The sequence below is a fragment of the Elaeis guineensis genome, chromosome 10, assembly GCF_000442705.2.
Source record: "Elaeis guineensis isolate ETL-2024a chromosome 10, EG11, whole genome shotgun sequence".
Taxonomy (NCBI): Eukaryota; Viridiplantae; Streptophyta; class Magnoliopsida; order Arecales; family Arecaceae; genus Elaeis; species Elaeis guineensis.
The window spans coordinates 20,657,569-20,672,801 of NC_026002.2; the positions used below are offsets into that span (position 1 = coordinate 20,657,569).

The 15,233-nt window shown below is 38.3% G+C and overlaps 1 protein-coding gene across 1 annotated transcript in view; it reads left to right on the top strand.

The window, feature by feature from the left end:
- The window catches only part of LOC105059753 (squamosa promoter-binding-like protein 6), a 13,875-nt gene extending 1,345 nt beyond the window's left edge, over window positions 1-12,530 (top strand). The window contains exons 2-12 of the mRNA XM_010943179.4: window positions 1-86; window positions 2,133-2,314; window positions 4,386-4,727; window positions 4,837-5,066; window positions 9,370-9,444; window positions 9,532-9,639; window positions 9,745-9,862; window positions 9,972-10,113; window positions 10,265-10,415; window positions 10,525-11,130; window positions 11,912-12,530. The exon at window positions 1-86 is cut by the window's left edge and continues 1,069 nt beyond it. Of these exons, the coding sequence (XP_010941481.1) occupies window positions 1-86; window positions 2,133-2,314; window positions 4,386-4,727; window positions 4,837-5,066; window positions 9,370-9,444; window positions 9,532-9,639; window positions 9,745-9,862; window positions 9,972-10,113; window positions 10,265-10,415; window positions 10,525-11,130; window positions 11,912-12,370 (2,499 nt within the window). The 3' untranslated portion in view covers window positions 12,371-12,530. The remainder of the gene's footprint in view (window positions 87-2,132; window positions 2,315-4,385; window positions 4,728-4,836; window positions 5,067-9,369; window positions 9,445-9,531; window positions 9,640-9,744; window positions 9,863-9,971; window positions 10,114-10,264; window positions 10,416-10,524; window positions 11,131-11,911) is intronic.
- Window positions 12,531-15,233: the final 2,703 nt, after the last annotated feature.

Consider the following 15,233-nt stretch of genomic DNA (forward strand, 5'->3'; position numbering starts at 1 on the left):
CGGCACAAGGTCTGTGAGATGCATGCAAAGGCTGGCACAGCAATGGTTGGAAATGCTATCCAACGTTTCTGTCAGCAATGTAGTAGGTTGGTGTTCATCAGCTTATTTACTTGGTTTACTATGCAAATCTTCTTAATTCTCTGTGGTATCATTTAACCACTGTTTTGTCTCTTATAGCTATATGTTTTGATTACCAATTGTTTAAGCGTGTCCTTTTCCTTACCTGTTTGCAGGTTAGCATATGTTCACTTGATTTCTCTTATTTGTTCATTAGCTTTACTTAAATTGTTTCTGAACTGCATCTAAACTCTGTAATCTTGAATTCCATATCTAAGATATCAAAAAATTGAAAATCTTTATTTCAAACCTACTTTTCTTTTTGTTCACTTTAATATAATCAACTGTGGCCTTGGAAAACCCTTTATATAATTTAGATGCAATGTCTCTCTATTTGTACATGAATAACTTGCTGTATTCTGAACTTAGATTTGAGTCATCACCATTTCTACATGAAGCAATTGTGAAATGTAGTATTTTAGAGGCGAAATGAAAAAAGAAATCCCATAAATTCGTTGCACTTTTGCAATTGATCACTTTGAACACCTCTGGACATTGTCTTTTCTTGAGCTATAGAATGTCATAAAATATCAATGTTAGTTATTGGTTTACGGACATCAAAAGGTTTATCTTTAGATAGTTACTCTACTTTTCGGATGCTACAATACATAGCTGGAGCTTATGCTGCTCTAAAATGATACAAAACAGTTAAAAGAGATGGATCGTTGACACCCAAGTCGATGTTGTAAGTTAAAGAGATTAGGATATCTGAAGTTTTGATTGGTTTTATCTTAGGAAGCAGCAAAACTTCAATTGATATGATTCTCCTTTTAATGCTAAGATTGCATTTACGTTAGACTTGGAGCTTGGAATTTTTATGTAAAGTAGATATAGGAGATAGAGTAAATTTGATGGAAAGTTTGATCTGGCTTTCCCAGGTTTCAATGAATGATTGTCGAAGTTGACAATAATTCCCTGCTTTGGCTATTATGAATAATGAAGGTTACAACGAATATAACTTAATTATAGGTGACATTAGGGGCCTTTAGTATTCAACATTGCTACATCTAACACTGGCGCGCAGAATTTAACACCTTGTTTGTATTAAGGATTTAAATTTTAAATCATGATCTAGAATCGAAAATTCAAAGATTATGGTGGTTCCTGATATGTACTAACACACTGGATAACAATGATGGTGCTTTTGTGTTAAACTGCATGGTGGGCTGTAAAAATTTGAATGCATATTGTTTGTCATGATCTGCACATCTTAAGACACACGGACCAAAATTACAACGGGTTTTGATGCTTTAGAACAAAAAAAGTCAAATACATGTTATAGTCAACACCCTTTCTTGTGGGGCTTTCTTGCTTTTTCATTTCCTAGAAATTTATGAAATTTGGATTTAAATGGTATGCAGTGTACTGCATTAATAGAATTTGCTGAACATAGGATTCTAGGTAAGTTCATTTCTTCCCCGAACCAGGTCTCATCTCCAACTTTCCCTTGGAAAATGGTGGCTTGCTAAACAGCAATTAAGTGAAGAAGGGTGTTGGATTTAGGTATTTGTAAGAGTACAAGCATGAATTTACTGAACTATGATTGCCTAATCTACTTCTAATACAACTTTGCCGATAATATTTAATACAACCTAACCCAATCTAAAATGTTGGCACTCAGTGCTCATTATAAATGGACTTGAATACTGAGAAATTATTCAACCGAGGAGAGGTGAAGTGTGGAAGATTCTGATATTTGTAGAAACTTCCATCTACTCAAACATTATTTAAGCTACTTGTGATACGACTTGAAATGAGCGAGGGAGACCTTATTATTCAAAGGAATGCTTCTATTTGATCCTTTAAGGCATAAAGCATAAGGATGACTCCACTTTTTAACTTGAAAGCATGGTTGACGAATTTGAACTGATGGTAACTGATTCTATTGTGATGTGTGTGCCATTTCAAATTTTTGTTTATCCATTGTTTACCGACATCAGATTTGGTCTTGCATCAGAATATTGTATGCAATTTTTTGGCAGCTTTCTTATGAGCTTCTTATGATTGCTGTCCAGATTTCACCTTCTACAAGAATTTGATGAAGGGAAGAGAAGCTGTCGTCGACGTTTGGCGGGCCACAATAGACGAAGGAGGAAAACCCATCCCGATGTCACTTCCAATGGAACTTCTATAATTGATGATCGATCTAGCAGTTATATATTGATGAGTCTACTAAGAATTCTCTCCAATTTGCACTGTAATAGCTAAACCCTTTTCTGTACCACATATTTAACATCCCTTTCTTTTGGATTTAATGTCTTTATTTCTTTCAGTGCAGTTTCTATGTTCTTTTTGCTGGTTTTGAGTTCCTTGTGCTCTGGGTTCTCCATAGTTGTTGATGGTATTATTTTGCTGTTCTTGTGAAAATGCCTGTCATATCTTGTAAAAATCGAGCTATTGTTTTGCCAGTCCGCTCCCCCTGCCTCTGCACCCCATTGATGTGTGGGAGTAATATCTTTATGAGAAATCTTCCAATTATGGGATATGGTCATTTGAATGCAGATCCTCTGTTGCACTCCGGAGGCCAAAAATTGAGGCAGTATACTGTCCCGTGCAGCTGGTTTCTTGCCCATATGGACAATAGGATAGGTGGCATTTACAGACCATCTACTAGCTTCTATTGTTTATTATTTTGCAATCAAGTTGTTAAAGGTGTATAGAAGTCATCACCCTTCATATTTTCTTTGCTTTCTTGATTGTAAGAGCTTCTCCCTTCTCATATTTGTCCCATTACATTTTACATAATTAATTAGTATATATAAATATCTTATACTTCTTCTTGAGGGTGGGGCTTGGTGCAACAGTAAGGTTGCTCCATCCTGACTTGGGTGTCATGGGTATGAAACATGGAAAGGGCCTGTTCGCAGGTGGGTGTAAGGCTGTGATTTGACCCTCCCCAAACCTCACAGTGGTAGGAGCCTCATGCATGGGACACCCTTTTTTTTATCAAATACTTCTTCACATTGCCATATGTGTATAAAGCCTTTTGTTATGCTTATAAAAATCAGAATTTCTTATTGCGTTCAAGTGTTTGATGAGACACTCGTATATTTCTAGCACTAGTTGAATATATGGGCATGTGCAACATTGACCATGAACTTCCCTATTGAAGAGAGTGTCATATGTGAAGCAATGAGGAGTTAGAAGATAGAGGAAGAGTTGGAAGTCAGTTATGATTTCAATACATTTTGTTGGACACTAACCAGTGGTACTGTGGGATCCATGATGCAGTTCTCCTAAAAATACGAGATTCATAATTCTTGTTTATACTTAAAATATGTTGATCTGTGTGTTATGACTTCATCAGTACTGCATAAGATCCTTATAACATTTTCTGTTCATGAAATACTCTAAATGCTAACATAGATTTTAGGTTTAGCTGTAGTATGGTCAACCAGTTTGTCATAGCTTAATTATTTAATAGAAAGTGAGGAAAAAGAACGTGGTTCCTGTTTATGTCAGAAAAAAACATATGATAGAGAATCAAGAGAGTTTGACTTTTGATGAGTAAATAAGACTTTAAATGCATATTTGGGGTGACAAGGAATGTAAACAAGGATGAAGCCAAATTTATGGGATTATTTTATAATAGCATTAGGCCTTCTTTAGTAATTAGGTGCAGTCCTTAACTTTTCAGCTTGTTTTGTACGTGTTAGCTATTTATCATGGAGATGGTCTATTTTTCATGTAATTTGCAAACTCCTCTAATGTTGGCTAATAATATTGTCAGGAATTTAAATGTCACTTTCCTAAGGTACCACTGGTATTGTGCTGTTCCAACAGAAAAAGGTATTGGTATAGTAGGAGGATACTGTTTCTCCCTTGAACTGATGTGTACTGACTGTACCTGTCCATTTCAGTTGTGTACTGATAGTTCTAACAGTCCGTACTTGTTGCATACCGGTTGCTTATTTTCTTGTTGATACTGAGTGCCTTGGTCCATCTCGATTGTTTTTGTACCTTACGATTCCATGACAAAACCGGTAAAGAGCTTGGTTCTAGTATTTAAATCCTTGAATATTGTTAAAATGTGGAGTGCAAAATTAGAATTATGGGAGGGAGAGCTTTGTACAATGAATATTACAAACTTATTTTAACCATCTTAGGGATTGAGAGTGGAATTGCAGCTTTAGGGTGATTTTGCAACACCTCTTTGGTTATCTTTTGAATTGATTTTTTGCTTGTGGTCTCTCGTTAGGATGTTACATTATTACCTAACATGACTTGTAATGATTTAACCTGCTGATAAGTTCATATTGCACATGCAGCTTATAGCTCTGAGCAGTCAAAAGATCAGGACCTCCTGTCTCATCTTTTGAGGAACCTTGCCAATCTTGCTGGTTCATTTGATGCAAGAAACCTTTCTGGGCTCCTGCAGGCATCTCAAGATATGCAAAAAGTTGGGGCTACTGCGGGAACATCATCAGAAGCAGCTAATGCTCCGGTTTCAAATGGTGCTCCTGCACAAGAATCCACAAGGCCCCTGTGTTTAGCTTCTAAACAAACCTGTATCTCTAGTACTCAGGGTTCTCCTCTGAAGCTGACTAATCATATGGGACCAGTTGCTGCATCTATGACAGAGATGCCTTCGAAAATGATGGCTTCTCCAGGTGGGACTCTGCAAGTATTTGCTTTATCTGACAGCCTAAGTGACAGTATCTGGTATCATCTAATCTGAATGGAAATCCTAATGCTGATTACATGATTTGCTTCCTGCAGAATCTGCTATCAAGAGAGTCAGGTTGAAGGACTTTGATTTGAACAGCACATATGAAGAGTGTGGAGATGGATGTGACAAGTCAATAATCCCTGTACATTTGGGGACTGGTTCTCCTAATTGTCAGTCATGGTTGCAGCCAGATTCACAACAGTCGAGTCCACCACAAACTAGTGGTAATTCAGATTCAACATCAGCTCAGTCACTATCTAGCTCCAATGGAGATGCTCAGGTATATAATTTCACTTGGTTCTTATATTTGGCAATATTTTCATCAACTAGTTATAAGTTGCTTACTAAATAATAACTTTCAGAGTGTGAATAATAACTTTCAGATTGCAATGTAGGAATGACCAAGGTCCACATTCTTGGTACCGTGTACCGTACAGTACCTTACCAATCCGGTATGGTACCAGTCAGTGTGGTACCTTATGCACTTTGCACCGAAATAATTTGCGAAACATTTTTCTCACTTTTCATCTCATATGCCTTAATATAGGTCAGTATGCCTCAGTAGGGTTGGTATGTACCTCGGTACATCTCGGTTTAGAGCGGTACAGGGTTAAATTGACCTGAATGTGAGTTTCATATTGGTTCCGACCTAATATGATACCATATACATCAAATTGGGTGGTTTGGGATGGTATGGTAGTCCATGGAAAAGATAAACAATTACAATTTGCAATCTTGATACTAGACTTGTACCGATGCCATGTTGGTATAGTGTCTGTACACTCGGTACAGGTTTCATTCAGCGTATTGTTCCTACATACTTCTCCATATTGAGTATTTTTTTGGGTACCTGTACAGTATAGTATGATATGCCCAGGACACTATGTATTGGTACTATGAACCTTGCAAACAATTATTCTGTTAGATTCTTACAATGTATAAATTTTGTTTGAAAAAAAATTCTAGTTGAATTTTTTGGACAGATTTTATCTTATGACAGATGTTATCATTATGTCAAGTGCCAATGTTTCCATTGTGACGTACATTCATCTCTCCATTTTCTTCCCCTTAATATGTTAGATGTTGGATGTGCAACCCTTAATTTATATGAACTGTGTAAAATTGTTTATAGTGCATGCATATAGTAATTCAATGCTATTTATGCATGTTACATATGAGGGGCTTTGGCTTTGTTTAAGTGTATATATTGCTACATAGTGCATTAATCACAAATTCCCTCTTTAAGCAGTGTGATGGCAAAATGATTATTATCTTCTCGACTATTGTATATAATTGAGTATTTGTGGTATAACTAAAATGAACTATTCATCACAAATGTGGTTAAAATTTTAAACAAATTTTCACCTTGAGGCATCATGGTCCATTGCATTACTCATTTCCATGCCACATGTGACATGAGGATCAAGTGCTGTGTCTCTACACGATTGTATCATGAAGTGCTTTATTTGATTCCTCCGTGGGCTGGTTGTCTATACCTAGGTCTGCTTTTGGGGTGTGAATGTATTTCATTATGGGGTTGATTAGATGGCTTGTTAAATCAACCAACATGAGATACTTGATTTTTAGCACAAGGTGGTTGGGATTGGGATTTGCTTATTCAGCCAAGTAGGGTTCAAATCTCTGAAGGCCCTTGAAATCATTGTTGCTTTGCATCAAGAGATCTTCAATTTCACAAAACAAAAACAAGTACAAATAAATTCTGCTTGTTTCCTAGGGGTGACAACATGTCACGTTAGGGTTGGGATAAATTTGAATTTATCCTTATCCAAGCCCAAAATATGTGCCACATCTAATATTCAAAGCTAATTTGTACCCGTAAATTCATAATAGATCTGAGAGTTTGTTTGTCTAGGTTGGGTTTGGACCAGGTTAAAAAACATGGTCACGCCTTTAACTGTTGACTTGTGCTTGGCTTGGCTGAACTTCATGGCTGAGTTTCCAAGCTCAAATATTCCCTAAGATCAAAAAACATTAGGCCCAAGATAAACTTGGGGCCTAATCCAAACTTGTCAAACCTTAATCCCAAATATAAGAGAGGGAGGGATTTAGAGTAGAGTGGTGCCTTATGAGCACACTGAGGATGGCTGCCTTCTTCAATGTTCGTATCTCCCTATGTGGCTAGATCATACAGGGGAAGGGATGGTATCTGATCCTGTGGTTACACAGCAATAGGAGAGAGTGAAAGGAGGGATGTATCCAATCTCCTCCAGCTAGTAATACCCTTCTCTAGTTGACCTGCTCAATGGGCAGGCTGGGTTGGGTTTGGGTTGGCTGGCTTGGCCCAAGGTACCAGATGTCTTCTAGCCTGCTTCTTAAACCTTAGCCCGCTACTTATCAAGCTTTGGGTCTCCGGCCCAGACTCGTGGGCTTCTGCTTTTTTTTTTTTGGATCATTGACTTGGCCTTAAACATGAGGGTGAGGTAGGTGAAGGGGAATGGGATGATGTGGGTGGCCTCGTCAGTGGTGGCAAGCATGAATTGAGGGAGGAGGGTGTGGGCATGGAGATGCGGAAGAGAGGGCATTGTGGGGAAAGTAGAGGAGGGATTTTTTTTTTTTGTGGGAAGCCAGAGAGGGGATGGTGGTGGGATCAAATGTGAAGGGGTCGATAGGGCATTGAGACGCAGGGTTGGATGGGGAGGGGGGCCATGGTGGGATCAGGGTAGGAGGAAGAGCAGAGGGAGGTGGGGGGAAGAGGGGAGGGGCTAGAGGTCATTGTTGGCTTTGTCAAGGTCGTTGGTGTCGAAGCTGTCGAGGTCAGTGGTGGCGAGGGCAGAATGTTGCAAGAGTTGGTGGTAGGGAGAGGATGGAGAGGAGGGCGAGGAGTGAGAAGGGGTAATTTACTAATTTTATAGTATATATGTTGTACTATATTATATATTGTATAATATCAGGCTTGGGCTAGGTCAATATAAACTGAGGCCAGGGGGGCTCAAATTTTAGGTGTAGCTTGGCCCAGCCCTCCAGGCTTAAAAACTAGGATTTGGTCCATCTGAAATGGTTTGAGCACGGGTGAGCCACCTGGTATTTGAGCAGGTCTATTCTCCATTGTTGGCAATCTAGCAAAGAGTCTATATTAGAGTTGAATATTGATTCACAAGAGGGGGGGAATACATGTAGAGATAGAGATAGAGATAGAGATAGAGAGGACCCCTATCTTGTTCCTTGTGATTAGGGCAGGGAAGGAGTGGCTGCATTGGTATGTAATATGTATATTTATTATAATTTTATCATTTAGTTGAGCTAGATAGGGTAGGGCCAATATATATATTTGAGTTCAGCTAACCTTGGCCAAGATGGTACTCGATCACACGAGAAGATCTGAGCTTAGCTAAGGCCTGGCAGGCCAGAAGTGCTTGCTCTAGCTTATCCAAAATAGTAGGCTTTGAAACAATCATATATCAGTTGGGTTTTGGGTTATTATTCACAATATGTCGTACAAGCTCTATCTTGGCCATAATGGGATGGAAAAACAAGGCTAAGGATGGTCTAATAAAGAGAAAATGATGCAAAATGAGTCACCACTGGTTGCCATTGTTTTGTTTATTACACCAACTCTCGGTGGCATGGTTGGTCTTTGCCTTTTCTATAGGGACTATTTGGTTCGCGGGAAGAATTTTTCCTTGTTGAAATGTTTTTCCTAAGAAGCTAATGCCTAGGTATCCTATGTCTAGGAAGGTGGTTTTTTCATATTTGGTTGATGATGGAAAAAGTGGCCATTGCAGAGTGATATGTTTGATTGAGCATCTACTTTCCTGTGAAAGATTTGTAAGATATCTATTATGCCCTTAATTAAGGGTTATCCTATTCCATCTAAAAGCTTAAGGGTAATTTTGGAAGAAAAAAGAAACCCTAATTCTCAGCCCGTGAGAAAGTGACTTTCCTATTTCTCACATATTTTTTTTCTTTCCCATGAAACGTGGGGATCTTATTCCCATTGGAAAGCTACTTTCCCATCTCTGTCCTTTGAAAACTCCAACAAAATATGAGGCATTTCTCTATTTTCCTGTTGACCACAGCCCTCCTCTTCTTGCGAAGCAAATGAGTCCTAAGAGGAGTAGAATAACTTACTGTAGAGAGGAAAGGGGAGATAAGGTTTGTTTCCTGGTTGACACAAGCAAGTGACAAGTAAAACATTATGCAGATTATGTATAATGACATTATATGATTAGACCAGGTTTCTGATGTGGTTCAGCCTATGCCCAAAGTTGAAGTCTAAGAATAAGACTCTGGTCTAATTTGGGGAGCTAAACCCAACCCAATAGCTTGTTGGACCTATTTTTCAAACCAAACCCTAAATTTCAGGTTGGTTTCAAGCTGGGCTAGTGGGCTATCGGCTTGCATTTCTGCTTCTTTTTCTTGTCTATATCTGTATTTGCAACTTTACAGATAATATTAGGTTGAAATTTTCTTCTTATTCTTTGATTTTGTGTTTTCATATGAGATATTCCTCAACAAGAAATGGCTTTATTGTTTGCGTACTGTAGGCAGCTAAATGTGTGGGTATTATTTACTATTGCTGTGCTCTTCGAGATTGTTGTTCTCTGACAGTCTTTTGTTTCCAGTGCCGAACAGATAGAATAATCTTAAAGCTCTTTGGCAAAGACCCTAATGATCTTCCTCTTGTTTTGCGTGCTCAGGTAAAGTATACTTTTTCAAATTTTATGTGGGTATGATACATTTCAGAAATTTGCCCATCATGTTGATTGTTTAATGCTTAATTACAGATCCTTAACTGGCTATCGCACAGTCCTACCGACATTGAGAGCTACATAAGGCCTGGTTGTATTATTCTAACGCTGTATCTTCGTCTAGCTGAGTCTGCATGGGAGGAAGTATGCTTCTATAATTTTTATGACTCCTTTCATAATGGTTGATTCTTCTGGTTCTGGCTATTAATCATTGGTGCTTAATCTGTCTGGTCCTCGCTATGCTCACAGATCTGCCATGACTTAAGCTCCAGCCTGAATAGGCTTTTGCATAACTCCAGTGATAATTTCTGGAGAACAGGATGGATATATACTAGGGTACAACACCATGTAGCGTTTATTTATAATGGTGTGTTGGACTTTCAAATAACTTTATTGATGTTTGCACTGATCAGTGTGTTGGCTTAATAAGTGGAAATGAAGAAAAGTCTCCTTATTGTATCACATTGCTGTTGCAGGCCAGGTTGTGCTGGACACACCTTTGCTTCTCAAATGTCCCAATAATTGCAAGATCTTATGTGTCACACCTATTGCTGTTTCTAGTTCTGCAAGGGTTAGCTTCACTGTGAAAGGTTTTAACCTAATTCGGTCGACAAATAGGTAGGTATATCTTTTTTGTTATTTTGTGTTCTTGGATGCTTGGTTATGTGATTTGACCTTATTTCACCCCACGGGCTTCGGGCGATGACTGACTGTTGCAGAGAATACAACTGTTTTTACTTGTGCATTATATTGTCTAATCATGCTTTAGGTTACTCTGTTCATTTGAGGGAAAGTATTTGGTCCAAGAAACAACACAAGCTCTAGTGGAGGGCACTGGTACAGGTGCTCAGCATGAGGGATCTGAGCACCTTAGCTTTTCTTGTTCCCTCCCCGATGCAACAGGGAGAGGATTCATTGAGGTGCTGCAACGTTGTAGTCATTTGTTCTCTTATTTCCCTCCATCAATTCTCTTTTTTTTGTACAATCTCTCTGTTGTCTGTTCATTGAATTCTTGGTTTTGACTTTCAGGTTGAAGACCATGGCCTTAGCAATTGTTTCTTTCCCTTCATAGTGGCAGAAGAAGATGTATGCTCTGAGATACGTATGCTGGAGAATGCAATTGATTTAATCACCTGTAATAACCATGATCAAGAAAGAACAGATGCCAACAATGCCAGAAATCTGGCTCTAGACTTTTTGAATGAATTTGGTTGGCTTCTCCGGAGGAACCACCTGAAGTCTAGATCTGAACAAATTAAACCTTGTCCAAATGCCTTTTCCGTGGCACGGTTCAGGCAGCTTATGGCATTTGCCATGGATCGGGAATGGTGTGCGGTTGTGAAGAAGCTTCTTGACATCCTATTTAATGGAACAGTAGATGTAGGTGGGCGGTCTCCTGTGGAGCTTGCCTTGTCAGAAGATCTGCTCCACACAGCTGTTCGCAAGAACTGTAAGGCTATGGTAGAACTTCTGTTAAAATATATACCGGATAAAACTTCAAAAGAGACGGGCCATGGTAGATTTTTGTTTAGACCTGACATGGTTGGGCCCTCTGGTATTACTCCACTTCATGTTGCAGCAGCCAGTGGTGGTGCTGATGATGTGTTGGATGCACTGACTGATGATCCCGAACTGGTATTACCTCCACTATACTTGCATCTAGATTTTATATTTTTCATTATGATATTGTGGGAAATGTACTGGAGAAGTTTCATTTCAGAAATTTGCTATTTAAGAAGCATTTCTGCATGAAATGTGCATACATGATGTGCCCACATAATCTAAAATCACCGACATTTTTGAAATGCTGGCATGCATAAAAATAAACATACTGAAAGTATTGGCCTGTTTGGTACATCAGGTACTGGCTTATGGCTCCTTTATTGCTCTCCATTGGAGTCCTGTCACTGACTCTTTGGTAGACTGCTTATCAAATGCCTTCCTTTTGTTTCCATCGCATTCCGCTTTGGTCTCAGATTTTCTTTTCTAACCTGCATTTGAATCCAAGACACCTTCCTCACTGGAAACATCCTTGGCCAATGTGTAGATGGCCAAACTGTCCCGAACTCATTTTGTCCTCCACCAGTGCTATGTTATGCTTTGTCAAATGTTTTCCATTCTGAACTCGTTTTGCTTCCACCAGCGCTATTCTTATGCTTTGCCAATTGTGCTCATCCCCAACCATATTTTCTTTGGTGTTATCACATGCACCTCCACTCTTCATCTTGTGCACCACTGGACCTGAATTTGCGCTATATTGAAAACTGGTCTTATGCCTGGCTTGTGATTTCTGACAGCAACCATTTATTTTTTGAAAACAGTCTCATCATATTTGTTTGCATTACTCATCAGAAATTAACTATTGTTTTGCTATTTTGTTGCTGTTTCTAACACATAATGGTGCTTCTGATGCCAGCTTGGAATCAAAGCATGGAAGAGTGCACGCGACAGCACTGGTTTCACTCCTGAAGACTATGCCCATGCTCGAGGCCATAAATCCTACATAGGTATGGTTCAGAAGAAAATTGATGAGCAACCAGGCAAAGGTCAAGTGGTCCTTGACATTCCTGGCAAATCAGTGGCACGTGATTCCGATAAGCTATCGGATGGGCCAAACTTTGGGAAGCTATCTGGTTTTGAGATACGCATGAACAAGATGGGACTAGCCCAGCAAATGTATTGCAATCGCTGCAGTCAGCAGCTGGCTTACCGGAATTTTGGGTCGAGGACATTGTTGTATAGACCAGCAATGCTCTCTATGGTGGGCATTGCAGCAGTTTGTGTTTGTGTTGCTCTACTACTCAAAGGGCCACCGGAAGTTTTCTCTGTGTTCCCGCCATTTAGGTGGGAATTGTTGCGCTATGGCACAATGTAGGAGTTGCAAGCGCCATTGACAGTCAGGTCTGAGTAGACCATGGCGCTTGTTGCAAGCGCCAGTGTATGTTGGTGGGCATTTGTGGAGACTTGTTATACCGTCATCAACTTTGTAATATATTGTTCTACTAAATTAAAGCAGAATCGTCCTATTTTTTTCCTGGCCGGAATTACCAGACACCAATTTTTTTCAGTACGGTTTGATAGAGAGCACACTTTTGCGTCTTGATTCTTTTGCAATGGAACATTGGAGAAGTCGTCTGTGGTAATGTTGGTTGATCATGAATAGGACGTGGTGGCGGGCATTGTTTGGTGCCTAACAAATTTGTTACCCGGAGGGAACAGAGATCTGTTAAACTCTATCGCATGGTAGGTTGTGATTCTATCCTCGTATGGTTTGTTCTAGCCGAGAAATTTTGATCAATGTCATACTGCCATTACTGCCATCATGGATGACTGTATTTATGATATTTCTAGTCACTATAGCACTTTGATTTAGCTTTCATTGTTTCATCAGGAATCTATTGAATGCAGATCCCTTTCTCTCTTTTCCCATGGCCCTCCAGGGTCCCGGGGATCTTTAAAGAAGTTTTGAGTCTAAACCATCTGATAAAATTTCTTTGTTTCATCCAGTTTGATGCTAGCCTCTCATTATGGTCGAAGAAATTCTATAGCACGTGAGAATCTTTATGCACTTTGGATTTCGTTCTGATACTCATTTTGGAGGCAATTAGAGCACAGAATCATTTCCTGAAGATGGACGGTGCCTGACTGCTGAATACGCCTTCACAAGGCCTACGAAGTTGTCTGTTTGTAGTGGAGTGTATTTTGCGTGTGCTACTGCTTCTTGAGTTGCGTAGGTGTTCTGAAATTTGGGTTAAGCATCGCCAAAGAGAACTGGACAGGCCTCCCCCAGTCTGGAAGGCATGCCTGTTAGTGGAGCTGCTTCAAACTCCAACCATAGGAGAAAAAAAGATGCCATGTTTCTTGTCTATTTGGTCTCATCATGTTAGGGTGCCAAGGAGTTGGTTGACTGTCTGAGATAAGTTACTTGAATTTATTTTTACCTTTCCCTATTTCAGCTATTTTTTTCCTCCTATCCTACATTTTTTTCTTCATAAAAGAAAAGGGATTAGGAAACTAGAAACGATGCGTTGTTTAGTCATTGGAAGTGCATGAAAATTGTATAACTGGTGTTCCCTGTACGTGTACATAATATAGAAATTAATTTCCCAATGTTTAAAAGATGATTGATGATTTGGAGGCTTTCTATAGATCTAATTGATTATATAAAAAGAGGAAATTATAAAACTGCCTTGATGTTTATGTCTATTACACTCACACATGAAAGTTTGTAAAACCCACATCTACACTAGGTTAAATTAACGGTGTTAGTGAAACCGCCTATTTTATGTAAAAAGTCAAAATTATTATTTGGTGGGGAGGAGGATATACATATTTTTTTGTATTCTTCTATATCTCTGACATCACTCAAGGTTATTTGGATCATCTTTTTAAATTTTTTTGATGTAGTAGTTAAGTCTTCTTCAAGATTAACAATTTGACTAACATTAAGGATGACAATTTTAGTCGATCTATTAGATATCTGATTTGATTTGATTTGAATAGGATGGATTTTATCTGATCTGATTAAAATTTAAAATGGACATATATTTTAGAAAAAAAATATCTGAAGTGGATTTGGATCGCATACAAGTAATGACATGTCCCATCTCGAACCCAACCTGATATGACCTTAATCTACATTCTCCTTTCAAAACTACAACATTTTATAATATTCATATGATGTATTTCTTATTTGATCCGATCTAACCTAAAATCCTTTTATCTATTCAATTCGATCTGATTCGATTTGACCTACATTTCTAGTTGACCTGATCTGACCTAGCTCAATCTGAGGTGAGTATGCATATAGGTTTTTTAGTTGCAAGATGGATATGGGTATTGGGTATATCTGACCTATTACCATTCTTAACTAATACTAGCAAGGTGCCCGCGCTGCACAGCAGGTCGAAATTAAACAACAATAAAAATTATTTGATAAAAATATAATAATAACTTAAAAAAATAATAATTTTAGTTAGAATTATATTATTCATCTATTTAAAAATCATCTTGATTTCATCTATTTTTTGGCAGCGTATAGATATTTAATACAGAATAAACAGTATTATCCGATGCCAACATAAATAGTTCTTCGTATCAATCAAGACATGCCTGGCATCATTAGATACATCTGAATTTGATTGTTGCAGAACAAAAAAATAGGGAATACATCATGGATCTTCGTATGTAAGAGACCCATCACCCGAACTGCCAAAAAAGTATAAAGAATTTTTTTAAATGTTATTCGACCGTGAAATTTTTGCAATATAATAAATATTAGAATAGAGGAAGGAGGCATACATATAATTATCAAAATTAGAGTATCTCGATCTCATTCTTTTTTGATAGCAAGATCGTGACCATCTTTCTGCACATATAGTGTGACGCAATCAATATGAATTTTTGCCTAAAAAGAGAAGAAGTCGATGCATTTTTTAAAAAAAAAGTTATCGAATCATGGTTGATAATCTTCTTGTAGGAGTCAACTCCAAAGAAAGCTCATGCTGGATTTTTTTTAGGAGTTGAAAAAATAGGCTCCTAAGATATTTGGGCGGAACATGAAGATCCAGATGCAGAATTTTTTTGTACATTGTCCTATAAATCCAAAAGTATTTCAAGCACGGACCATATAGTAACTTTGTTTTACAAAAACAAAAAGAAATACAAAAAGCATAAATAACGTATGGACTTCAATATGGCATAAATAAATTGAACCAGAATCAATGATAAAAATCTAG